The sequence below is a fragment of the Daldinia decipiens genome (genome assembly GCF_022478715.1).
Source record: "Daldinia decipiens strain CBS 113046 unplaced genomic scaffold F4813scaffold_42, whole genome shotgun sequence".
Lineage (NCBI taxonomy): Eukaryota > Fungi > Ascomycota > Sordariomycetes > Xylariales > Hypoxylaceae > Daldinia > Daldinia decipiens.
In genome coordinates, this window is record NW_026054585.1 from 235647 (window position 1) to 262509 (window position 26863).

General features: G+C 45.1%; 7 protein-coding genes across 7 annotated transcripts; 3 read left to right on the plus strand and 4 right to left on the minus strand.

The window, feature by feature from the left end:
• The first annotated feature begins 2387 nt into the window (after positions 1 to 2387).
• F4813DRAFT_373139 (Sec1-like protein) lies at positions 2388 to 5333 on the plus strand. The gene is made up of 5 exons (XM_049244782.1): positions 2388 to 2881; positions 2949 to 3162; positions 3230 to 3615; positions 3671 to 4517; positions 4585 to 5333. Exons 1-5 carry the CDS (start codon positions 2839 to 2841, stop codon positions 5237 to 5239), a joined length of 2145 nt encoding a protein of 714 aa, XP_049095864.1. The 5' UTR covers positions 2388 to 2838; the 3' UTR covers positions 5240 to 5333.
• Positions 5334 to 6641: 1308 nt separating this feature from the next.
• F4813DRAFT_242615 (chitin synthase I) lies at positions 6642 to 9998 on the minus strand. Its single transcript, XM_049240050.1, has 3 exons — positions 7681 to 9998; positions 6833 to 7626; positions 6642 to 6699 (listed from the first exon to the last, which is right to left on the minus strand). The coding sequence occupies exons 1-2, from the start codon at positions 9642 to 9644 to the stop codon at positions 6900 to 6902; spliced, it is 2691 nt and encodes an 896-aa protein (XP_049095865.1). The 5' UTR covers positions 9645 to 9998; the 3' UTR covers positions 6642 to 6699; positions 6833 to 6899.
• A 2450-nt stretch (positions 9999 to 12448) lies between these two features.
• F4813DRAFT_393280 (uncharacterized protein) lies at positions 12449 to 13182 on the plus strand (the record flags this gene model as incomplete). Its single annotated transcript, XM_049247396.1, has 2 exons — positions 12449 to 12478; positions 12688 to 13182. 2 exons carry the CDS (start codon positions 12449 to 12451, stop codon positions 13180 to 13182), a joined length of 525 nt encoding a protein of 174 aa, XP_049095866.1.
• Positions 13183 to 13494: 312 nt separating this feature from the next.
• Positions 13495 to 17890, plus strand: F4813DRAFT_373169 (uncharacterized protein). The gene is made up of 4 exons (XM_049244783.1): positions 13495 to 13935; positions 13989 to 14550; positions 14602 to 14923; positions 14976 to 17890. Exons 1-4 carry the CDS (start codon positions 13595 to 13597, stop codon positions 17534 to 17536), a joined length of 3786 nt encoding a protein of 1261 aa, XP_049095867.1. The 5' UTR covers positions 13495 to 13594; the 3' UTR covers positions 17537 to 17890.
• Positions 17891 to 17892: 2 nt separating this feature from the next.
• F4813DRAFT_373172 (uncharacterized protein) lies at positions 17893 to 19345 on the minus strand. Its single transcript, XM_049244784.1, has 2 exons — positions 19299 to 19345; positions 17893 to 19198 (listed from the first exon to the last, which is right to left on the minus strand). Exon 2 carries the CDS (start codon positions 18685 to 18687, stop codon positions 18001 to 18003), a length of 687 nt encoding a protein of 228 aa, XP_049095868.1. The 5' UTR covers positions 18688 to 19198; positions 19299 to 19345; the 3' UTR covers positions 17893 to 18000.
• F4813DRAFT_373183 (uncharacterized protein) lies at positions 19346 to 20885 on the minus strand. The gene is made up of 5 exons (XM_049244785.1): positions 20794 to 20885; positions 20458 to 20715; positions 20177 to 20374; positions 19567 to 20118; positions 19346 to 19506 (listed from the first exon to the last, which is right to left on the minus strand). Exons 1-4 carry the CDS (start codon positions 20827 to 20829, stop codon positions 19912 to 19914), a joined length of 699 nt encoding a protein of 232 aa, XP_049095869.1. The 5' UTR covers positions 20830 to 20885; the 3' UTR covers positions 19346 to 19506; positions 19567 to 19911.
• A 3175-nt stretch (positions 20886 to 24060) lies between these two features.
• F4813DRAFT_373185 (glycoside hydrolase family 3 protein) lies at positions 24061 to 26716 on the minus strand. The gene has a single exon (XM_049244786.1). The coding sequence runs from the start codon at positions 26064 to 26066 to the stop codon at positions 24192 to 24194; it is 1875 nt and encodes a 624-aa protein (XP_049095870.1). The 5' UTR covers positions 26067 to 26716; the 3' UTR covers positions 24061 to 24191.
• Positions 26717 to 26863: the final 147 nt, after the last annotated feature.

Genomic DNA, 26863 nt, shown 5'->3' on the forward strand with positions numbered 1-26863 from the left:
TGAGAGGGTATGTCTCGTGTAGAGAAACAATCCTGAATTTCGGTATGGTTGTGAAACTTGATATGGATCTTCAACAAGTTAAAGGTGTCGATTTAGTGAGCCCACAGAGTGGAGGGGTGTGGTATTAAGATGATCCTATAAGAAGCAGTTGGGGCTTGCAGGTTGCGTTAAGACCGGAACAGGTATGGGTTGACAGCAGATCAAAGCCACCTGCAAAGAGACAAATCAGTGATGGCCTCAAGGAAAATAAAATGATAAAAAAAAGGTTGCACAAGTGAGAAGCGGTAACGTGGATTAGGAAAATGCAGAAAAGACACAACACTGGATAGAAACCAGTTAAAAAAACATTATTGGGCATCTCCTCGACGATGATGGGGAATTATCAGAACATGGTCGTCCAAAACCATGGGCCGGGAAGGAGATTTTGGCGTAGCCAGCTCGGATCGGCTTTGACGTTATGACTAGATATGGTCATCTATAGATTCGGGACTCCTGAGATTCCTATTATAAGGCTCACGCCCTCTTTCGACAAGGGAATAAGATACAGCCACAGTATGGTTCAGCTTGCCGGAATCTCTAAAGGGGGACCGGGTAACTTGTGATTATAAGTCGAAACTGCATAGCTGGAAACATGCTGCTTGATATCTAGGGTTGAAATCGGATTGATGAGTATTGTTCCATGTGCTTTCGCTAACTGTCTGTCCAAACCTTTGGTGGACCTGCCGGCATAAAGCAGTCTCTAATCCCCTTGGAGGGACGCTCAAGAACTCTTGGCTGTGAACAATCGAGAGACCATTAATTGACTGATGAAGAGCCTAACAACATACCGAGACCAGAACGATCTGATATGCTGCTAGACGTTCATATTCAAAATTAGGATATTTTCAGGGAGACTACGTCTCTCTTCAGCTTTTAAGCTTCTCTCACTCTCCGTCCCTTTGTAAGATGGGAATTTAGGAGTTACTTGTTAGATGTTTGGACTGGTCACTAGAACTCTTAATGTTCAAGTAATACCCCCCCTCGGATGCTCCGCCGTAATTCAAAGTGAAGATGCGTCCATTGTTTCCTTTTTTACTCCTGCTGCTGGCTGCCAACCCAAATTTCCTACTGCCGAAATGCAATTATACTGCTGCAAGAATCGGAGTTGGGGGATAGGCGGAGAAAACCCGTAACAGAGTAATCAACCAGGGCGCACACACACATATACAAACACATGCTCTCTTAAATTCGTGCAGATAATAGTGCTGAAAAGGTTCTTGGAAGGAAAAAGGGGGGGGAAAGGAGGGGAGAGGGGGAGTTGATGTTATTGTCATACCCTTTTAGTATTTAGTTTAACTCCCATCCGGCGATTGAAATCCACCTCCTTCTGCTGCTGTTTGCTACTGCTTCTTCTTATGAAGACAGCTGCTTGTCATGCTCTCATTATTGAGAGATATAATTTTACGACATCAAATCTCCTCGGGATTTAGATGGGAGTAAAGAAACAAGTCTATCTCAAGGGCCCTGAATGAGTGGACTGGATAACAGTTTTTTTGTTGATTGCTAGTCTGAATGATCGGATGACGAAGAGCGAGCGACCGAGCGAGCGGTACAAATATTGCGAAATATATGGGTAACTAACCACGAAGAAACCCTCTCTATGGGAATTATTTACTCTCTAATTAGAAGAGAATTAAATTTAGATAATACCAGAGCTGCAATGGAGTACAATTAAGTGATGGCAAGTCGATGACAGACAAGAGGACAAGGGACAATGTGGCAATTGAGAGAGAAGAAAAAGAGACGTGACGGGGCGGGAAAAGAATAAAGAGGAAAGTTGGCGTCGCAAGCTTTTTGGGGGGACCGCGCGAGCAAAGGGGAAAGAAAAACCACCCAGAGTGGAGCTGAGACTTTCGCCTATGGCCTTTTGGCCCTTTAGGGGTTTAGCGTTGGCATGTCGGCTTCCTTGTTTCACAGTTGGAATCAATAAAAAGTAAATGCTACCTTGATAATCCCGGTTGTGTGGTGTATTATACGTAGGTAGATATCCAATATTATACGTATCCAATGTAGCCCATGGGATATTATGTACATAAGATGTAGTAACTACATACTACCTACATACTAGGTACCTACATATGTAAGTAATCAAGCCTAGGTACCTATAAATCTTACTATTATTAACGTGGCGTATACCTATTATATGTATTCAGGCACCAGTAATCATCATAAGTCGTGTGAGTGTAAGAAATAGCGCTAATGCTCTTCAATGCCTTATTAGGTTAGATATGTAGGTAGGTACCTATAAACTCGCACAACCAGAACATAAAATTGTCCAAACCATCCAATTAAGGAACGGTACCAAGGCTTAACTCTTAGCTCCATTAACACGTGCGAGGCTACGAAGTACTTTGTACATAGGATAGGAAGTCGTGTCATTTGCTGGATCGACGGGAGCTAAGCTCTTCTCTGTAATTCAATAAAGTCGACGTCAACTTCAATGTTCATTACATGAAGCATGATACCCCGGGACATCGCAATCCCCCACAATTCGAGAGAGCAACATACGAGTGACGACTTAGAAATATATCTAAACATATGGGAATATTACCTAACTTGCGATTCACTTAGCAACAGCACAATTCGACCATCTTCTCTCAACTTACAAGTCGCATTCTAAAGTGCCTAATCCATATACTCACACCAACATACGAGATATCTATACACGTATGACTTGGACGACGGTGACAAGTACACTCTCAGCAGCACCGCGCAAGCGTCGAGCACAGTAGCACCGCGCAAAAACGGCTGTGAATAAAACATACTCCCCCGAACTTCGTCATCTCCGTCGTCGCCCACATGGCTGGAGCTAAGGGGAATTCGCTGCGCGATCGTCAAATTGGTCAGATTCCCAACATAAATCTCCTCTTCCTCTGGCTCCTCGGACTTATCCAGCTGACATACATTAGCATCGCTGAAGAAGATTCTCAACTTGAACGAGGTTGTCGAGCAGAAAGATGAAGACGAGTCCCATGCTAACGGGCTGGCCCCCGTCGGTCCCATCCTAAATGCGAATGGCGAGCCTGTATGGAAGGTCCTCGTCTTCGATGATCTCGGTCGCGATGTAATCAGTAGCGTCATGAGAGTAAATGACTTGCGATCAATGGGCGTCACTATGCACATGTAATAAACCCTCGCGAATTGGATAGGCCATTATCGTATTACTTATTAACCTCCGGCGTTTACCTAGGCATCTAGCCGCATCCCGACATCCCATTCCTGACGTCCCCGTCATATATCTCGTCGAGCCGAGCCCGAAGAACTTAGAAGGCATAACGGGCGATCTACAAAAGGGTCTTTACTCTCCCGCCTATATCAACTTCCTTTCCTCAATACCGCGCCCTCTCCTCGAAGACTTCGCATCGCAAACCGCAGCTGCCGGCACCGCAGAGCATATTGCTCAACTATTCGATCAGTACCTTAATTTTATCGTCGCGGAACCGGACTTGTTCAGCTTAGGGATGCAGAAGGAACACACATACTGGGCATTGAATAGCGCAAAGACCAAAGATGAAGAATTAGATCACGTCGTCGACAGGATAGTCAGTGGTTTGTTTAGTGTTGCCGTGACCATGGGTACGATATTTCAATGACACTTCTTGATAATCATTATGCTGATTAGATATTCTAGGTGTCATTCCAATCATACGATGTCCTAAAGGTGCTGCTGCGGAGATGATTGCTGGCAAACTCGACCGAAAGCTTCGCGACCACATCCTCAACTCGAAAGACAATCTTTTCTCCTCCAATACGCGTCCTGCCTCCTCCGCAGGCACTCCCGCCTCTCGTCCAGTTCTTGTCATTCTTGACCGAAATGTCGATCTAAACCCCATGCTCTCGCATTCCTGGACATATCAGTCGCTCGTACATGACGTTCTTAATATGAAGCTCAATAGGATCACTATCGAGACGCCTATAGACGAAGAGAACCCGGCGAAGGGGGTAACAAAGAAGGCTTACGACCTGACTTCTACGGATTTTTTCTGGGAGAAGAACTCTGGTGTGCCCTTCCCTCAAGTCGCGGAAGATATCGACGCTGAGTTGATGCGGTACAAAGAAGACGCGCAAGAAATTACAAAAAAGACAGGCGCATCGTCTATAGAAGACTTGCAGAATGACACAAGTGCGAGCGCTCAGCATCTTAAGGCAGCGATAACGTTACTGCCAGAATTGAGGGAGCGAAAAGCCGTGTTAGATATGCACATGAATATCCTTGCGTCAGTTTTAAGAGGCATAAAAGATCGGCAATTGGATAATTACTTCCAGATGGAAGAAAACGTCATGAAGCAAACGAAAGCCCAAGTGTTAGAGGTCATCAAGGATAACGACAAGGGCAACGATTCCTTAGACAAGCTTCGCTTGTTCATAATCTGGTTCTTGAGCACAGAACAGGAAGTTAGTCGGGCGGATTGGACCCAGTTCGAGGAAGCCCTCACAGCGGCAGGAGTAGATACTACTTCTCTTGCCTATATCCGACAGTAAGTTCTTCGCTTATATACTTGGCTACTTTTTTTCTGCTATCTATAAGCTAATGTCAGCCTCCAGAGTTCGGGCTACGACGAAGATGACCCAATTAACGACCATCGGCCCGTCCCAACCCGCTGCCGCGCAATCTGGCTCGACTGACCTCTTCGGACGCTTCTCTTCTCTGTCGAGTCGCCTGACTGACCGATTAAAGGAGACTGGTGTTGGAGTCCCTACAAACCTTGCTTCTAACTTTGACTCCTTAATAGGCGGCATCAAAAACTTCCTCCCAGCCAACCGCGACCTAACTATTACCAAAATCGTTGAGTCCATCATGGATCCCCAAGCTGCATCGACGTCTGCCATTGCCAAGACAGAGAACTACCTATACTTCGATCCGCGGAGCGCAAACGCACGAGGCAGCATGCCGCCACCAAGCGCAGTGCGAGCTAGCGTAGCAGGTAGCACACCAGGATCACTCCCCGGCGGCCCTGGGATCCAAGGTCCCGGAACAGGCGCCAGCTTCGGGCAACGACGACAAGGGTACACAGAAGCGGTCGTGTTCACCGTTGGTGGCGGGAGCATGGATGAGTACGGCAATCTACAAGAGTGGGTACAGCGGACTGGTGAGGGCGGTCGTGCCAAGAAGAGAGTCGTGTACGGTAGCACGGAACTCCTGAATGCGCATGAGTTTATTAAAGAAGAATTAGAGAGGCTGGGACGGGAGGTCCCGTAGAGCACCCGTGGTAACGACCTAGGATAGGGGATTAAAAGAAAAGGGGATAGATCAATTAATAAATACAAGAAATATAGCCTCACTTGTAATCGTGCGCCTTGCGAGATGTGTTTACCCTAGTAGCATTGTTAGATTTATATATGTACAATACGCATAATTTAGTTACCTCTATCTGAACACATAAGTACCTACCTACTATCTACCTATACTAGTAAATCGTAGTATAAACCCCTTTCTCAGTCCAACTAGTTGCAGTTGCTTACATCATCCCTCGAAAGTGTATACGAGAGTTCTTTCAAGACTACACCGGTAATTTTGGTATCATAAATACAGCATAATTCCCAACTGTCTTTAGCATACATGCTAAAATCTAACATTTAATTTACGGAATTTGCCTTCTTCAATTTCCAATATAACAATTACCCATAGAAAATGCTCGCATGTAATGGATGGCCGCATAGTAATCAGTTCATCAGATAGTTGTTATTAGTCCTATAAAAAGCCTATTGCATATAAGCTCCATATCGCTGCACTTCAAAACTTCAGATAGGTACAGTCATTTACGAGGCCGTGAGAAATATGCATCACACTTAAGAGCAATTGTCACTTTTGCACCACAAAGAAAACATATTAAAAGGGTATAATATTGCATTCATCTCAAAGCCAAGCTACTATCAACAACTTAATAGAAAATAGGGAACTCCACTACGCCAACCGATGCTACCATCCTGATACCACTTCATCAGCGGCTTCACGGGTCGCTCTACTATTTACATAACAATCGGAACCAACCGGCCTATTTCCATCAAGGATATCATGGGCTTAGTTCAAGGATAAATAGAACCCCTTCACTTATAGAAGTTATCACCAACGACTCCAATAATCCTCAGGAATCATCGCCACGCCTTCATTATATAGGGACATAAAATCATGATATGATGCCGCCAGCGCAAAACGTCATTATACATTCATCTCAGGTTTTCGCTGTATATTCTCTCGTCTCGTTATTCAACGCAATCGGAGTTATTCCATGAGACAATAATTTGCGCCGTCTTATTCGCTAGTCTCTGGATGTCGTAGTGAACTCGATGGATTGGGTATATGCTTACAAAATCCGGAAGCTTTTCGGACGTAAAGGAAAATCGAGAATAGAACTATGTGGTAAGGAGGTTTAGCGATGTGCGACTCGGAGGCGGAATGATAAATCGAGATAGACCCAGGGACCCCCAAGTATAAGAACCTGAAGGTCAATAAATGCCGCGAGCGGTCCGGGATCATCGAAGAAGATACGTTTGAAAAAGTCCACAACGTCAAGCAACAAAAGATAGAAACCAAAGGTGGATTCCAAAAGTAAGATAAGTATTATCCAGAGTAATGTGAGATTGGCGGGGAGAACAAGACGATGCTCATGTAAAATATCATCCACGACCGTTGAGAGAATAGGTAGGCAGAAAAACACCGTACTAGGCCCCGGCCCCACCCTGTCAAGTCTGCGAGTAATATGTTGTAGAGACGGTAGACGCAGAAGATTTGTCTAACTACTTGGTAGACTTCATCCAAGCCGCCAAAGTATTTTCAGGTGCCGATAACAATTCTCTAGACCTCCGGCATGTAGAATGCGAACAATGGCTGATTGGGATATGTCTAGAATAGAAGTTGCCTAAACACCCCTGAACATGCGGACGATAAGAAACCAAACGGCGCCGATGAATTTGAAAGCAGAGAGACCCGCAACACTCCATAGGATAATTGTCATATACAACGTTGAGCGTTCGTTTTGACTTTGCTCTTCCTCCTGGGGGGTGAGCTTTTCAAGACCAGCAGTGCTGAGAACTAGAGCCACAAGACCGAAGTTCGTGATCATCCAGATAAGGACGACCAATGAACGGATCCAGCGGTAATAATCCATTTGAGCCTCAGCCTTTTGAGCGTCACTTGGGGGCTTCTGAACAACCACTAGTTTCTTGCCAAATACTTCCAATTCTCTCTCGTACTGGGCGTTCAAGTCTCCTTCATCAGGCAGGTCGGTCTTACCCTTACCGTCCTTGGTGTCAACTGTAGGAAGTTCTTCAGCCTTGTCATCTCCCTTAGTACCCCATGATATATCGTGCGTATTGCAGAACGCATAGACGTTAAGGACGTTAACGTAGGTCGGCGTTAATAGTAGGTATTGTATAAATGAAGTAATCATGTGCCACGGGTCGAACATCATTATCGAGGCAATAAGCCAAAGCCCATAGGTCGACAGCATAGAAACGATGAGTGAATAGAAAACCTTATTCTTGAATATATCGCTGATGTCGAACCCCTTTCCCCCAGCGATACTCTTCTGCACTTCAGTTTGAACCGCAATTACGGTGATGTAAACAGCCGCAAAGGTTAGGTATCTATATCGACGGTTAATAATTTAAGTTAAAGGGGAACAATGGGGTTAAACTTACATCATGATCACACACCAGAAGATAACCATGGCTGTGTATAGCTTACCAGAACCTGACGGGCGATTACCCATAGAGAGAACGAAGCAGGCCATCAATGAGATACCGTAAAACCATTCGAAAATGACGCCCAGAATCTCGCCGGCCTGGCCTAGCAGTTTATCATCTCCAAGACTTGTAGTTAATATCTTGAAAACTAGGAAGAAATTTCCAATAGCAAACCAGGCGAATATCATGTTGAAAGTCTGGAAGACGAACTCCAGGAAGAACATTAGCTTGCGGAGAATGGAGTGGTCCGAACGGAAGAACTGGTAGAAGTGTGCAATGGCGTAAATGGCAGCGAAGAAGGAGCCGTTCAGCCATCGTCGACGCTGTAGAATGAGCTCGGTCACAGTGTCGGGGACATCCGTTTCTCCTGTTGCCGATTTCACATATTGCAGGATCCAGTGGCAGTTACGCTTGGTAACAAGTTCAAAGCAGAGAATACGATCTTCGGCCAGATACATGTTGGCGGTAAAAACACCAGCACCAGCACCATGGAGCGTTTCGCCCTTGAAATATTTCTCCAAAGGCCCCAAACCGTTCTTGTCGTTTTGCAAAGCAACATATCGATATGCCGAGAAGGCACCGGGTAAAACAGAAATAAAGCCGAATGCTGATTCCAGAGGTTTATCAAGGATATTGCTCATCTTGTATTCGAAATTCTGGGTCGCAACGAGAGGGTTAAGCAATTCCTTTCCACCTCTACCCAACATTGCTTTGATCTCACCACAGGCGCCGGCGCACATAGGCTCCAGGTCGAACGCCTTCCAGAGATGGTAAATAGAATTTCCACCCGGTTTAGTACCCGCATCAATCAGTACGCAAATGTTGGGGTCTAAAACACGGCCAAATGCCTGGAAGAACCATCGGTGGGAGTTGATTTTCTTCTGATTCTTCTCCTTCAAGCAGAAAAGCATTTGTACGGGCTGCTTCTTGGGGATGAGTTGTACCACGTCGTTCTTGATTTGCATACCAACTTGGGTTGTGTACTCGTAGATATGCGCAGTGACATCCTTCCCGTTAACCTGCTGCTTGGCAATACCCTCTTGATACACACCCATACCGGAAAGAAGCGCTCTCGTCCGCGGATTGATCTTGGCACGTCCGTCACTCACCACGCATACCACGATCTTCTTCCAAGCGTCTGGGCCCCACGTCTTGCTTTCCTTCCGGCTACACATGTACTCGACGTTCTTCAAAACACCAATCATGGTCCGGGCGAAGAGAATATCGTCTTCGTTGTACATAGTAACGACGATAAAAAGCTCAGTGTGTCGCGGTTTGCTAAAGAGCTTCTGGCGCAAAGTGAAATTTTCATTATAGAAATCATTCGGGTCGCAAGTAGCGGCGGAGTATCGCATGTGGGTAAATTCGTCACGTTCACCATGGGGAAGCTGGTTTAGCAGTCGAGGGGGTACTGGGCAATCAAGAACCAAGTTACCACGGTATAGGAGCACCTGCTTCACCGTCTTCCACCTCTTAATTCCCGCACCCTGCTGCTGTTGACGATTTGGGTCATCAGCATATGGCTCTTGCGGTTGAGGCTGCGCGTAGGGGTCGTTCTGGGCTAACATTGGGTGCTGGTCATCATAGTCGTATCCATGCTGATCGGCGAAAGGTGTTGTGGATGTAGGCGGTTCATAAGGTTGGTTATAATAAGCTTCATGGTGCTGTTCGGGATTGACAGAGAATTCGGAAGGGTACCCGCCCTGACTATGTCCATAGGGGCCTTGAGAGAGGTTATCCATAGAGTGCGCAGCATTTAACGGGAGACGATCGCTCGGCGTAAATCTTCCTGGGCCAGCAGGTATATCAAGATTACTTGCAGGTGCAGGGTGAGTACCATAAGGTACATCGTCGAGCTGATACCCGTGCTGGAGAGGGTGACCCGGCGAGGGCGTACGACCTATTCTGTGATTATCCATAGTAGGATCGTAGTAATCGTCGTCTAGAGAAAGGATGACTCGTCAGAACAATAGGCTTTCAAGGTTATTATTTAGGTCGGAATTGGTATATGTATCGGAGTACACGTAGAGCGCTTCAAGCTACATGTGCCGCCTGCGTCACGGAGGTTTGCGTCACTTATGGCTTGGAGGAACAAAGCAGTGACAGGACATGTTCCACACACAATAGGGTATCAAGAATATTAAGGTGAAATGTACGGGAAATGATAATGAATACGTAACGAAAGACTTTCGTTGAACAGCCCAGCTGAGTGGCAGTGAAAGAGAGGCGAAAGACAAGATGGGAAGATTCCAAGAGCAGGTTGAGGAAAGGTTAAGTCATGATACATACCTAAGCGATTATACGACATGGTTTATGTATGTGTTATCCCCTACGGGAAGGGTGGGCGCTTCAAGCGGTTAAGTTATAAGGGGGTGCGGTAGAAGTGCGTGAGACTTTGGCTATACGCGACTGCGATCGCAACGAGAGACTCCCGAGCCAGTGACTGGAATGTGCCAATGTGGTGGCATGTACGTGGAATGGGTCTAAATGGAGACTCGATTCGTCCTCGGTAGATTCGAGCGACCCTTAACCCTGAAATTGGGTTATTTGCGAGTGGGTTTTACCAGGTATAAAACACCCGTTATAATAATTGACTTTGTACGAGACCTTGACAACAAAGGGTTGCGGCTATCCAGCAGTATGTTGCGAATTTACTCGAGAAGTCACCGAAGAGTGCTGGTTTGTTATTTCTCTCCTAGGTAAGTAGCTAGAAGAAAAAAAGAAGGTGAGGTTAAGGAACTCAAGGGGTATCAACTGATTGAGCTTAGAAATTTGCAAAGAAAGTAGTCGAGAGCGGAAGAGAGAATTAGATTTCCCGGCGAAGAGTTTCACCAGGCAGAAGATTTGCGACAATGTTGACTGGGTAGCGACGATTGGGGGGAGCATCAACTTAATTGTCAAGGACCCAAGTCACTTAAGAGCAGCTGATAATCCTGTTTCAGATCAACTAAGCGGGCGCAGCAACGAATTACAGGCCACTAAACCAAATATTAACCCTGCAGCTGCCCTGTAAAAGATGCCGGTACTATGGTACTACGGTACAAAAGGTACGAAGGATACATGGGTGCCAAACAAACACTAACCTTTTTCCCCTCTCCACCCCGGTCGGCCCAGCAGCCGTCTGATCTTGCCCTACTTGTGCCCACTTGTAGCACGTTTCCAAGTGACGTCGTTTGCTTTCAAGTACCTATGTACCTAGGTAGGTATTGCATCCTTAAATCCCTTCATTACACATATTGAAGGCATCGTCACTCATCCTGCATTTAAGGCGCAACTCTTAAATAATCATAACTATAACCCAATTTATCCAACCTATCCAACCTATCCAAACTATCCAACCAAATTATAAAATCAAAAAAGAAAAAGTTGTTTATAACAACGGGTAAAGCCGCAAGAACGCGCAAAGCGATGTCGCGTAAAAAAATGCCAAGCAGCTAACCTAGGTTTCTCCAGAATCTTGCTGCACGACCAAAAATAGAAACCCGATCGAGTCCGAACTTGACAAAAGCTGGTTGCCACAATCTTTCTCAGCCACAATCGAGCTGACGACTGCGGCTACGACGACGAAGAATATATTTACAATTGCCCGAGGGGGGAGGAAAGAGGATATGGTTCGTCTAAGCCACTGGTTAATGGCTCAAGCTTGCACGCCTCGGATATGCACATGCTCATGTCGTGTAGCATACGCGGGTATGTATAACCCAATGAATGCGCCAAAGCAGGTACCTAGTTGGTGGCTGTGGCCTTGGTATGCATCCGGATCGATGCCAGTTGTTCCTGTGCGCCCAAGACAAGTTGTTTGCACAGCAGTTAGGCCAATCGCTATTTGACTTGGTTAACGCTCGAACGGATATGCATGTAATCCCCCACCATCGTCGGTTCTCTTTCGTCGGTTATGTCAGAACTCTTCCACCAATAAATAATTGTCGCATATAATAAGTAATGACATTTTATGACATTACAAGTTACCTTTTGGTCAAGTGGATAATCTGACAATAATATACCTACCTACCTGACATCCAAGTAATATAATAAACTTGAGAGGTCGAGTTGGCTACCTAGGTAGCTTATAGCCAACGGACGTGAACAATAGACACACGCCCGATAATGCGACAGGACGAATTATTTTATTAACCCAACCTAGATGTTTGCCTATAGTAAGTTTGCCCATAGTAACACCTAGCTGCCTAATCTCAAAGATGTTCCGGGGAGCATATTATATAACTACGGTATGGGGCGTGGCTATGCAATCGAATAAGATACCTCTTATGCACATATTAATCCTTCCATTGGGCATGAATCATGAATCAACTCCGCATGACACTCACCATTGAAATATCAAATAGCATTGATTACCTATTCTAAGATATAATGGTCGGCGTAGAACAGAACTTGATAGTCCATATCTAGGTACCTACCTAGATAGCTTAAATAGCTCACGTATACCAGATGTACGGTAGGATTTAGAGGAACCTCAAGCTTAATCTGTGATTTAAATCTATGGCCTAATATTTTAGTATAATGATGTTTAGCGTAGTTAACTGGTAGATAGGTAAGCATGTTATCGTGACATTTAAAAATTGATTCTCAGGGGTATAGTACTATACTATTCCTCGCTGTCCAAATTATAAGCATAGGATCCGCGAAGAACTTAGGAGAGGCTAGCATCCGTATTGTCTTCTAAGATGAGTTAATCTACTACCAGCACTAGAGACACGTCAAAATGCTCGCTCCATTGACTAAGAAGCGCGAAGTCTGTGTTGAATTATTGCTGGTTATTTTTAAGAGATTAGTTCAATAGTGATTATATTATTATTATTAGAAATTCTTAAAGATGTGTTGAAAACTAAGAGTAGTCTGTAGAGTTTTACAGCGAAACTGTTTTACTCAAATTGCTAACTTTCCTTTTAGAACTAGTTAAAGGTGAACTAACTACACCCTAAGCTAACCCATAATCAATAGCTCAATGTATTCATCTTGTGTGATATCCTCGCTGTCCTCAAGCTAAGCGTTACCCTCGCGCCAGTGCCATCTCTTTCCCATGAACTCCTTATACCAGCCCACATGAACTTAACCTCCAATACCTCGGACGAGAATCGAGCGGTGTCTTTGCCCGGAGTGATTGGCTTCAAAGCCACGTCCAGATCCAGCGCCACCAATAAGACAGCACTGAGCCTTCTGACGCTAGGCTGGCGACGGACTCTGTGTCTTCAAGATGATAAATGCCCACTAGTCACAGAGTATGACAACCTTGTTAGTCGACACAGACAGCTATGCTCCGGGCTGTGGTCGGCTCTCGATTTTAAGCCACAGCCATTCTCGCTCTCCGGGGCTACTCTTGAAGACTCCACGAGACGGATAACAGGGATCAAGAGCATCTGCCGCTTCCGTACTGGCTCAAAGATGGCCAAAGAGAGCCGGAATTACTTGTCCAATCCACTTATACTGGAAACTTGAAGCTATGCGCGGAATGTGAATTTGGTTTGAAGATCTTATAGTTAATCTTATGCTCAATTGCAACTTTTTAGTTGTTATCCTTTTCTGCTCCGGTTGCTAAAAATAAAATCCCACATCAGCTACTAACCTAACCTAACCTAGGTAATTCCATAACAGCGTATTCTTTTCTTTTTATGGCTGTCATGTATGTATGGATCTTGGCAGACATGGTGCTTTTTCAGCTCCTTTCAGCCCCCAACTTCCCAATCTGGGTTAATAGTGCCTTGTCGATTTCATTTCCGATCAATTGGTTCATTGGCTTCTCACGTGGATCTGCTGGCGTAATATTACTTGAATTAGCTTTCGGCCCTTAAGAGGGGCTTCAAATCCAGCCTTGCACTTTGATCGACAGCATGTCTTTTCCTGAGCCGATATGGACCGCATGGTTTTTAGGCTACGGCAGCTGCCTCTTGATTTCGATAGGTTAGACACTGTCCGACTACTCAGCACGGCTTTAGGTGTTGAGACTTCCGTGATTCAGATTTTCTCCCTTGCCCGCTCCGTTGATCCATGGCTCCCTAGCAAAGTAGCCACCTTGATGTTCAACGATGCGGCTAGTGTGCAGAATATTCTTGAACACGGCGGGAACTCAACTGTTACGAAGCGGGATGACGAGTGGTGTATTGCTGCTGATAATATTCGCGACGGTTTAGTCTTGGATGCTCACTTTCGAGGCTTAACACCTTTATATGATCCAGACTCCCATGATGCCGAGTAAGATTTTCCCATTACTTAGATGTTTGAAATTTTGAAACTCATTTTATTAGTTGCATTGCAATATCAGGACTTGCGAGCCACCCATTCGGATCTTGGCAGCCGAAAGGGCGCTCAAAGTCGTTCATGTGGATTCGGGATGCATTGCCGCAGTCATTACGCAATGTACGGCCTATCCTGTACGGCTACGACACCACTCTTGTCGAGAGCCTTTCGTTCCAGACGATATTCGATCTGGCCTTGGGATTGATCAATCAACTCAAGGCTAACGGGTGGACATTGCCAACCTGTAAGCCTCTTGTCTTCCTCGCTCACAGCTTAGGAGGGATTGTTTTGAAGCAGGCATTCGTATCGCTTGCAAATAAGATTGAGCGTGATGACCCAATTCGACAGGCGATAAGAGGAGCTGTGTTTTTTGGCGTACCTAATCTAGGCATGGCGCAGTCACATCTTATGGCTGTCGTGGAAGGTCAAGCCAATATGCAACTTGTCGAAGACCTTTCGATTCAGTCCGACTATCTCCAGCATCTAGATCAACAATTTAGCGGCATCTCATATCTTCAAGATGCTTTGCTCTACTGGTGTTATGAGACAAAGAAGTCACCAACTGTCACCGTAAGAATGCTCGAGTCCTTGTTTAACCGTTCGCATGTTGACTCTTCGTAGCTGAACTCGAATAATATATGGTCAAGGACGGGGCCTAGAGAGATATTAGTTACTCCGGACTCTGCGACACGCGGGTTATATGGAGAAAACAGGCGGTCGGACTCAATATACCCGATTAACGAGGATCATTCGAATATGGTTAAATTCTCTGAGAATGACTCCAACTACTCGGTAGTAGTACAAAAGTTAGCCCAGATTCTTTTTTCGAAGAGCCCATCTCTGGTTAAAAGAAGCGGGAGAGATACGCTTATGCTCGAATCGAGCATAGTCCAAAGGATGATGAACCTTGCAGTATCCCCAGTCAGGGGTCCGAGTTACGAAGGTAAGTAAATCTCTGTCGTTATAAAGTGAGTCGCTGGCTTATTTCCAGCTAGCAATTCTGAGCTCGCTCTATGTGCCCGAAGGAGACCGCCGGGTTGAAGAAATTGAGGATAAGTTTGAGGATACATTTGACTGGATCTATGACCAGCCTGACTCAGGTTTTGGTGAATGGCTTCAGAGCGATACTGGCCTTTTCTGGATCAACGGGAAGCCGGGATCCGGGAAATCAACTTTGATGAAGTTCATATGTAGGGATCGGCGCACTTCAGATCTGCTTTCCGACTGGAAAGGAGAAAGCAGCTATATTAATGTGGCTTTCTTTTTCCACTATCGTGGAACCTCAGTACAAAAGTCCTTTGAAGGCCTCCTGAGAAACGTACTGTCCCAAATTATCAAGAAGAACCCCCAACTTGTCAGATTTCTTCAGTCCTTATTCGATCCCGCAGAGTCTCTGCACCCGAGAATGTGGACCCTGCCCATTCTTCAAAAAGGGTTTCATACCATAATAAGACAGAAGGAGGTGCCGTTGCATCTTTGCTTATTTCTAGACGCACTCGACGAATATGATGGAAGACTGGAGTTTATATGTCAATTTCTCTTGGAGCTAGGCAAAATCCCTCCTACGCAAACGAAAAGGATCAAAATCTGCTTCTCTAGCCGACCCTGGCAAATCTTTATCAATGCGTTCCAAGATTGCGCCGGGTTTCAGATCCATGATTTTACGCAAGAAGACATCAGGGATTACTGTCTTGGTTCTATCAGGGAAGAAAGCTTATCATCTGTCTTACTAGAGGATCTGGTTCCCGAAATCGTGACGCGTTCGAGGGGCGTTTTCCTATGGGTGAAGTTTGTCGTCAAAGATCTTGCCCAAGCTACGAGGTTCAATACACTGAACAAAATGGAGTTAGAGAGGCTATTGGCGTCTTATCCAGACGAGCTTAATGACTACTACGCCGAGATTATCGAACGAATTCCGCGGTCGCATAGATGGAAAACATATGCTATGCTTGAGGTTGCCGTACGATCTAAAGATTCATTGGAACCTGCAATATTTATATGGGCTGTCGAATGCTCAGAATCTAAGACCATCCAGGACGGCCGTAGAGTTCTCTCAAACCTACACGAGATAAATAGTAGTAACCTTAAGAATTGGACCATGAAAGAATCAAGAAAGTATTGTGGCGGATTGATCGAAGTTGTTGAAGGAGCTTCAGGCGAATACGTCCAGGTTCTCCACCAAACCGTAGAAGACTTCGTAACTGACCCAAGATTTAAGCAGCTCGTCCTAGGGAACTTGGCCAGAATTACGATCGAGAATGGCAATAACTTTCTAGCCAAATGTTATTTTCTCATTTACGAGACTAAGGGGGATCCATTCCTTCAACACATCCATGTTATGACGGCCGCGGTTACTCGGAGGCAGATTAAGCAAGCCCTCATCAATGGAACCTACGCGCGTGCTGCTGAACAGGTTAGCGGTCGTAGTATGAAAGTGTTTCTCAATGGTGTTTCGGAAAAAGTCTTCAGGAAAATATACTTAGAGTCTGAATTAAAGATAGAGACGCCACTCGAGTATGCCGCATCAACTGGGCTCCGCTTATACCTTTTCGAATCTCTTTTGGACCATCCCGACCTTCTGCGAACTTCTAAACATTTATTGCTGAGCAGTGTTATCAGATCAACGGCCGACACTACGGATGAAGAAATCAAGCAAACGGTTAAGCTACTGTTGGAGAATGGGTTCACACCACACCAAGATCCAATGGCCTTTGGCCTTTGCGCCATGAAGATGCTCCGGGGTGATGGACTATACAGAGCAGTCGATGACGACCTAAATTCACTTTTGCGATCTCGTCATGTCGACATAATCGAGCTCCTGCTCGATCATGGCCAAGAGCCCTACGTAAACATCCCTACTATTTACCGTAAGAAGAATGTTCGGAGCACGCTTTTGCATGTAGGCCCGTTCCCAGTAGTAAAATTACTCCTGGACAAAGGTGCATTCGTGGATCCGTTGGATTCCCTTGGAATGACACCTCTGGATCACTTCTGCGTAAGGAATTCACTGAGGGCACCAACCTGGTTTCAAGCATATGAGCACTATCAGCGACAACACTGGGAGCTTTATAAATTGACTTGCCTCATAACATCTCGTGGTGGGACAATAAAGAATGCAAGCGCGGAGTCTTGGGAGCAGCTTTTGAGCGGATTCTCAGAATCAGGATTTCCTACCGAGGAAGTACGAAAATATATGGCCACTATACTTAAGCGGCTATCGGAGGAATCACCAAGACAGTCATTGGTTCAACGGAGTATCATTTCAGACGACGGAGACGAAGAATATCAGGGAACGTTGGTTATACAGCCCGAAGTCCAATCCAAATCCCAAGAAGAAGTCGTTCGCAGGACTCTGATGGAACGGCAGGTTCGAAGCACACCAGAACCGACCCCCAGTGTGCAATCTCAGGAGAATCAACCCACCGTTTTGGACCAGCCACCGGAACATCTTCCGGAGCCCGGGTTCCGACAGTCACTGCGACAGTCACAACAGCTGCCCTCAAAGCGGTCGTTCAGGTTAAAGATCAAGAATTTAATTTATCGCCTGATCCGATAGGATCCCATGTTGTCGATACTAGCTTTTCTATAAAGGCGATCATTTTGGATGGGTTTGGGCAATCATGACAATCATCCCGTTGTGTTGGCCCCCTTTACATAATACCTTAAGTATATGTCACTACATGTATATACCCCTTGTATGGCCTATTAACCGCACTTCAAAAGGATAACGGAGAAATTTTATTGGATAAATGAATGTATAGTAAGGGATCTACATAACTATGGGAGGAAATATTGAACTTAAAGAGGGACTAAGATACATAATTTGACCACCTTTAGGAGCGTGAGGAAAAGTTCTCATGAAGAAGGAATATTCAAACTTCCGATTTACCAATATCTGTGTACCAATCTTAACCCCCCCCCCCCCCCCCCCTTCCTGATGCCGAGCCTTAAGTCCTGCGTATACTAGTCATAACATGGACCGTCCGTGTACCCCTCAACTCGTAGCTAACCAGGCCTGCGTCAAAGCGGGAACGGACCAAAGTCGAGTAAATCCTGCATAGATGCACCCCCCTGGTAAATATTAGAAGGGAGCGGAGGCACAAAAGGCGAGGCAACGCCTCCGTTCATAGTGGACGTGGTACGGTTGTTGAGCTGGAAAGCTCCATTTGGAGGTTGAACCTGCCTCTGAACACAGTAGGACGGCGGAGGCGGAGGTGGAGCAGGCATAGGAGTGGATATAGGTCGCGTAGCCGGAACGGATTGCTGAGTCTGGGATGAGAACCGAGGCTGAGGTGGGAACTGGGGCGGCAAGGTGGTTTTGAACTGAGGGCTTTGAAGTGCAACGGGGGGGCTGCCAATATGAAATGCTGAAGTCTGGCTGGAATTGGGAGCAGGAGTCGAATTACCGAGGTTGTAATTCGGAATAGCGCCTATATTCCCAGGTTGAAAAGATGTGGGATTTCCGGGCAGAGGATTGATAGCGTTCAGCATCGAGTTAGATGTATTCGTCTGTAGCGTTAAATTGATACCCTCCAGACGCAACATCTCATCATGTACGCTAGATAAATGATTTTGGAGGTCTCCAAGTCTTTTGAACCATACAGAGGAGCACCAGGGGCACCCTAAGCTGGGTACACCATATGGCATCTTCATTTTTATCGCAATGTAAGGCTCGATTAACGAGGTATGGGATGTGTTCGACGCCATACTTAGGTTGATTCAAGCTAATGTCGTGGAAGTAAAAGTGAGAATGAAGCAAGTTTGAGTCGTTTCTCCTTATGGTCTGGAGCTCCTCCCTTCATCGATTTCGAGGACGGCGCCGTTCAAGTCTTATAGGAATCCCTTCTCATCCCTAATGTATGCTGAAATCAACTTGTTACTTTAGAGTAGGATACTAATCTCTCACCGAAGACTTCATCATCACGAGAGAGCTTCAAAGAGCATAATGAGAATATAAGAACATATGAGTTACAGTAATTTGGTGTTTCGTCCATTGCGGCGAACATCGCTAGTTGAGTCTCCTCAGACCGAACAGAATGGTAGAGTTTGTCCAGATATGGGAAAGCCACTTGTAGAAGTCGACCAAAATATAAGGTATGATCTTTGGACGCGAATTGACCGAACATTAAGTAGGTCTTCATTTAGGCATATGATAATATCCAATGTATAGGTTGATACATTTAGGGATAGCGCATGTGGTCTTGGGAAATATCAATTGCTGTCATATGAGGCAAGTTATTAGCACAATTGGGGTATTTCGACTAAATAGGCCAAACCCAGGTTTTATAGCCACACACGAGAAGATAGGTGAGACCTGCCAGGCCACTTTCAAATGCGTCACATATGTAGAGACTTTGAGTTTTGGATACGGGATGATAGCTTCAATTAAAGGGCAATGTAAATACAGGTAAATGTATGAACCGAATACCGAGCAATTCGAATGCTTCAATGAATTCGACATCCCGAACCATAACTATCCCCCCTCACAGTAGGTAATGTGCCAAACTTCAGAATTCATACTGTCGTCTTAACATTTATTCTGTCGTAAGCATCGAAACACGGCAATAACAACGGTTGAATGCCTACCAAAAGGATTCCAGCACCTAGTATGACGTCGATTACTAGCTTTCTCGCTCTATGATCGGTGAAGAGGTACACCGGCTGGGATTTATGTTCTAACTCAACCAAGTTAGTTTTTTGGGTAAGAGGCGATGAATTATCGTGAGGCTGTGCCCAGGAGCACGAGACATGTTTAGCTGAGGCTCTCTTTTTAACTGAAGCGGGCATAGGGTGGAAGCCACAAGGCAGTAAGCTATCCAGTTGGATCCAATTGATAAAGAATTGTGTGTCGCTGATTAATAGTTAGAAAGTTGCCGAAATAGAAGGCTACTTAACGCCCGTATGTGGTAGGACACCCCTGAATGATCGGGGCTATGTATTATGGCACGTTTCCGAGGGGTTTGGATGACTACATTGACTATTATCCGCTCGCCTGCTTGAGCCGTGCGTGGGGTCCTCATCTTGTAATGGCAACGCGGGGAGATCGCGCTCAGCGTCATAGAGAGCAGGGAAGTTCATGGTTTCGTCAGATAATATCTCTGTAAAATAGAGATAGTTTTGGTATGTTTGGTCGTTTATCTATTAGTTACGCAAGATTAAAACCTCAACATATTTTTATTATGAAACTATCACTTACATTAATTTCGGTATTAAAGACATCTTCTGGATTAAAAAGATCGGTCACACAATTATGCGGGACCGGAGGCGGCGGGGGTTTATCATCTCGGTCCTCCGAGAGCTGTGGTCTTTCCGTCCGAGACAACGCCGATAAGCATGGAATAGGTGAGAAATTGCAATTGTATAATGTGCTAGTCTTTGAGCTATCTTGCGAATTCTATACTTATTATAGTCGTTAGTTAGTATCTATCTTAGGTAGTTCAGGGTAACGCGCATGGAGAAATTGTGCAAGCAACTGACCTGCATCTGATTCGTGCTCTCTTCTGCGAGCTTTGCAGCATCAATAACACGCTGGATTGCCACATCATCGAAGCCTTGGTCATGTAATAGAGTTCGGAGCACTCGGTTCTCTTCTTGAATCCTCCGTGCTTCCTTTTGCATCTCAATGGTGGCTTGAGCCCCTAACCGCATGCATTCATTCCATTGCTTTTCGAGATTTTGGATATAGGCCTGCTTCCTTGCTCTCGAGTTTCGCTGGTTGCGACGCAGACGCGCGCGCTGACCGCACGAGTTAGCATATAGAAAACAACTTTTGATACTACCAGAATATATTTCGGGATTCTTATCGTAACTAACCTCCGCTTCTACACAAGCAGCGTCTGATTGTTCCATAATAAATGTTTTACTCAAGATTCGTTGTGAATCGTGATTATGGCCGTAAATGAAATTCGTTAATTGTTACGGTTCACGTATTTTAGCGTTTAACATAGTGGCAAGGGTTAACGTTCATGCACCACAGTATAAATACTGTACACAGTTGATGATATAGCATAAATCAATATGAATTCATATACTACACGTCACCGGCATACACAAATAACTCGTTGAAAATAGAAGTTGATTTTAGGTCATCTGTACTGCGCAACAAATTATTTTAGAAAATACACCATTTAAGCCTGATATAACATTATCCTATACAAATGGTAATTTGAAGAATAAGAGATGTTGTATTGTTAAAAGACCTTCATAAGTGTGCCGTTTTTATTCCTAATTCGCTCTATCCAAAGCAGAAATGGATTTCTCGAGGTTGAGATGGTCCTAGATAGGTATATGCTCCACCAGGAGCAACTCCGATATGGTCGTCCGTCTAGATCATTCTCCGATGACAATTACGTATTATTGGGTATTTCTCCACAGGCGTATCCGGCAAGTTGGCCTTCTTGACTTCCGTCAGACGCTTCGTCTGAGAGCTAGGTAATGTAGCTAGTGAAATGTCTCGGCTTAGGCTTTATGATGCATATTCCGTGCCGGTGGTGACATGTGATATAAGGCGGCGCTGATGCCCGTATTTAAGAAGGTCGTTGTAAGTCGTTATAAAAGGGCCTAGTCTATAAGCTAGAATAAGTTACTGAATCTGCTACTGATAACCGTAGCAAATCCACGCTGGCTTTGATCAAGGTGAACTACCAGTCACCTAGACTATAGTATCTTTTCATGACTTCCCCTTTGGCATCGTCAGTTGCCTTGGTCCTTGCACCCGGTGTGTCTTTTGGAACTATTTGGATTGCCGGGAATTCTGTTAATAACCTGTGGAACTCCGCTTCTAAATTGACGTTAGAAATAGTTACCATAAAGTACAAGTTGTTACTTACCAGGTAGTTCTTCGTCAAATTTCTCCACGGCCTCTAAGAGAATATCTCCAATTCCCTGAGTTACTTCTCGCTGCCCAATAATTCCGTAGTCGGCGCGAAGAATCGACTCCTCTACCTTATTTCGATCAGATATGAGCCACAATACACGCAGCTCATGTCCCTCGCAGCGATCGTCTCTAAAATAATGGTCGGTGTGTACCTGCCGTGCGCCAATCGCGACAGAGAGGAGATAGTGGGCTTCGGCAAGCTTGTTGATATCGTCCGACTCTAGCTCTTTGTATTGATACCATCCATACTTGCGTTCAACAAACTTATAGAAATAGTATAGAGCCCTCTCTTGGATGTGATGCTTGTTGCAATAGCAGGAATGGTATCTTGGTAGTGAACACTGCACCCCATCGCGATAAGCCTACGATTTTGTAAGTAAAGAACTCTAGTGGCGTGATTTACATGAATTAGGTAAATACTTACATCGCAAGACATGGCTTATAGATTAGAGTCTTGCGTAGCTTAAGTGCCTTATATTATGGCCAAAAGAAGCTGTCTTGGGGGCGTTTGGTTATCGTCCTTGTTGATATTGCCGGGGTAATTGAAGATGAAAGTAATGTAAGTAATGTAGAGTATCGTCGATTTATATTTTATACAATCGAAATTCCGGTGAACTTGCTTGACTAAGGTCCGTATTAAATGCAACTATTCAACATATCGTAGGTAGGATAATGTTACTCACATTCTTTCGAAGACTTAGCTGTAAAAATAAAATGTGAATAGGTAAATGATATACCACGGGTCGAAGACTCGAGGATATGTATTTATAGGATTCATATTGAATGCTGCTATTGCGTAACCCTAACCTACGCACGTTTGTATTGCCATGGTGGTCGTATAGTTTCGTCATCATGTTGTATATGCTTAGGTATGTATCACTGTAAAAAGTACCTAGTGCTGATCTTCAGGCTTTCGATGTATCCGCTCGATTGATTGGGTACGGTTTTTCTTTTTTTGATCATGTTCTGTCGCCATTCGTTGCCACGCTCAGAGATATGCTTCACGTATTCATCGATATTGATGTGGTCTGTTGGTGGTGAAACCATGATACGGAGGTCGGAGTCCAAGCTTCGGTATATTTGCTCCATTTGTTGAGTCTTATCGTTCATGCGTAATGCCCGGCATGTACGCATTAGTTCCATCGCCCACGTCTGGATCGATTTGCCTGCGAGGCAATTGGTCTCCGTGTACTGAGCGGTTCGAAGCTTTTGAGGTAGGATAAGAATAGGATTTATGTTTATGTTTTTGTTAATGTTAATGTTAAATTGTCGGGAAGTATTGACAATATGCTTGTGTGATCTGTGTATGTAAGAGATGGGAAGTTTAGTAATAGAAAGAGTGAAGATATTTTAAATCTTGAGTCAAGTTTAGCTCCGCTAAGCCCAATTCCCGTGACGACACAACAAAGTTCAGTGCGTAGAGACACCTGATACCGGTTGCTAGGGAATGATATACCGAGGTTGATATTTAAGTTAGGATGTTGCCACTCCATACATTTTATAATATACCTTTAACGTGTTGGGACAAAAGATAAAGCGTAAGGCGCCCCTTACACAAGCATTATAGAGACTTTATGCTAATATATAAATGAAGTATATAATAATAGAATTGACCCTATTTGGTGGAGTTTATCGCACAAAGCTATGCAGCAAACGGTTAGGGACTTATAATCAGCGTTTCCAACACAATAAATAAACCCAGAAAAAAAGCCTTTAGAAGTTTATTTACTTGACAATGTTCATACTTTTGTTTAACTTAATTATCCAGTATGAATGACCTCGAGGGCGTTAGGTTTAAACTAGAAACGTGGATTCTACGGGCTAATAATACAAGGGCTGACCACTAGGATATATAGGTACTTCTGAAAGTAGGCTTTGCAGGAGTCTGAATAGTCTCATATTTTTAGGGTCCGCTCAAAAAAAGAAAATTTCTACTTTTGATTAGCCAAAAGCTACAGTTTGCGCACGAAAATAAAACTCGTTCTTTGATTTTGTCTGTTTTGTTGAAAACGCTGCTCATAATATTGCTTATACCTGATAAAAATTAGCTAACTAGTGAGATTTTGTCACAATAGAAAAAGCTAATCAGCTGTGACAGTTACTTGTTATACTTCGTACGGGAACAAAATAGGTTATTATATTTATATGTCTACAAGCTCTCGCTTTCCCACCTATCAAACACTCAAAACGCTTGATTGCGGTATTGGGAAGGGAAACATATATGTTTATTTCTTTGAATATTATTACTTAATTATCTATTAACCAGAGTTTCTCATTAGACTTCTTTTCTGGCATTAGAATCGTCAATCTACTGGTTATCCAGTCATTCGGTGTCTCATCCTGTCTTCCCACACCGATCCGCGTATCCTAGCCCATGTCCAAATTTGAACACCGGGTCTCTGGTATCGAATGGCACATCTTCCATATTCGCTTCGACAGCTGCATCCGAACGCGGTAAGTCATACGGCAATTTGCCTTCAGGCTCAGCAACACCGAATATGATATCAAGGAACGCCTCAGGGCTAGTTCCAAAGCTAGCGAGCATTGCCACCGATTGATCTGCAACTTCAGGCACTGCGGCCGGTCGATCTAACATCATGTCGACAATAGTCGGCACTGTCGAGTAAATAGCCTCTTGGCGCGCCCGTTCTTCGGCCGAGAACTCAAGGGATCCGGCGTGGTATCCAGCCTCGAACCCTCCCGGTCGTGGCTGGTAAGGAGCTGCTAACCGTAGAAGAGCGTAATCAGCATCCTCGGGTTTATCCACTACCGTATAAGTACGATTTTGTAGAAAAGTCGCATTGAAACCTTCAATATAGAATTTAGTCTCCGGCCCAGCGTTACGGAGTGGTAAAGTCTCGTTCTTGTTGGTAAGCAACGTATACGAGCGACGTTGGGCCTCATTGCCTAAGCGCGTGAAATAATCATTCCCAACAATTCGAACGGCAGCATCCGGGTCGACGAATGGGTTATCAAAAAGTCCTAGGATAAACTTTTCGCGTAGCAGCTTTCGCACAGAGACGTCGAGACGTTCTTCGCTTATTACGCCCTCGCGGACCAACTGCACGATCAGCTCAGGCCGGGTTTCGCCGCCGAATTGGTCGCACCCAGCTTGGAGAATGCGCGTTGCTCGCTCTAGCTCTGATAAACCCTCTACTCCCCATGCTCGAGCAGGCATGTATTGGCCAGCGATGTATGTATCAGTAATCAAACCCCAGTCGGTTAGCACAACGCCCTCGAATCCGAGCTCGTTACGCAGAAGGTCTGTGACAATCTCCTTGTTAAACGAAAACCCCACAGGCTCGTACTGAGTGCCAATCGGACGGCTATAGTACGGCATCATCTGGCGGGCGCCCGCAGCAATAGCTGCCTTGAAAGGGATAAGATGGTGCTCCATGTTATTCCCAGGGTAAGTCTCGTTCTTGCCGTAGGTGAAATGGCTGTCTTCACCGTTTTGCATCGGACCTCCGCCAGGGAAATGCTTCGTCACGGTACTCACGGAAGTGGGACCGAACTTTTCGCCTTGGAAGCCTTTGATATATGCCGTAAGGAGTTGAGAGGTTAGGTTTGAATCTTCGCCAAATGTGCCAGAGATTCGTGCCCACCGCGGCTCCGTCGACAGGTCCACTTGCGGGTGAAGCGCAGCACGTAGGCCAACAGCCATATATTCTTCGCGAGCGATCTCAGCGAATTTCCGAACCAAATCGACATCTCGAATTGCAGCGAGTCCGAGAGTCTCGGGCCACTGAGAGAAGCGACCTGCTTTGAAGCCAGTTCCGATATTCTCAGTAAAGTGGTGTCGAGGATCAGAGGATAGTGTTATAGGAATGCCAAGGCGCGTCTCTCGAGCTCGTTGTTGGACGCGATTGTGGAACTCAGCTGTCTGCTTCGTATCGGTGATATCGCCAACGAGGTTAAAGTGCGTTAGGAATTGGTCCCCGATCATGAAGTCGGTACTATTCCGGAAGGCAGCTTCACTCCCTTCATCTAGCGTGCCGTTAGGACCCATGTACAGCATCGTATGGAACATTTGACCAGCTTTCTCCTCCACGGTCATCCGCCGAAGGAGATCTTCAACCCTATCGTTGACACATAGAGAAGAGTCTCTATAGGCTGGGACACCTGAATCATTGCCGGTCGCATAGCTGAAGCAGAAGCCATTGAGAGGCCAGGCCGACAATGCCAATAAGGCAAGTAAACGAGAGCCCATTGTGCTTCGTGATATTAAGAGGTGCTTGATTCTAAAGCGGTGACTCGGCTCCTAGCTTAGAGATTCATAGCTTGTTTCTTCGAGTCTCCCTCCTATTTATGAAGCCGCTACAGCTCGTATGGCGGCAACGGAGAAATAGAGATTTGCGGCGAACCACGCCCGAAAACATCACGAACGGGTCATAGGATCAAAACTATGGCCAGCCGATACTGAATCAGGTCTATCGGCCCTTCCATCGGCCTATACACGGTGCACTACTGAGTCCGTTATCTCGGCACACGTGGTTGCGTCCCGACTCTTATTTCTCCATGCCGACTTACCCAGAGAGCGTGGGGAGACTCTGGGGACCCCAGCCATACGTAAGCGGCGGTCTATCCTAATGCATCTTGGACTGAAGTAAATTACGACTTCTTGGCATTGTAAAAGGATGATTATGGCAAGGATATTGAGAAGGGTTTTGGTAGCGCGGGAGAATATTCGGTAAATCCCTGGAAGCCGGTGTTATTTGGACCCAATCCATTAGGTAAATGACCTTGATAGATATGTAAGGTACTTATGTATTAATTCACGCCTGGTAGCATTAGGTTTATGGGACTGCTCTAGGTTAGGTTAGTTGTTATGGGTATGACTCTATACCTGTTAAGTCTACCGAATTACGTTTATAATGTGTTAGTCTAACCTATAGTATCCAAGCTATTTAATTCTAGTTATTGAAAAGTATAACACGTTTATATCAGAGTGATATGCTTAATATTAGGTTAATTGTCAATCTTAGAAAATCGATAAACATACCTAGG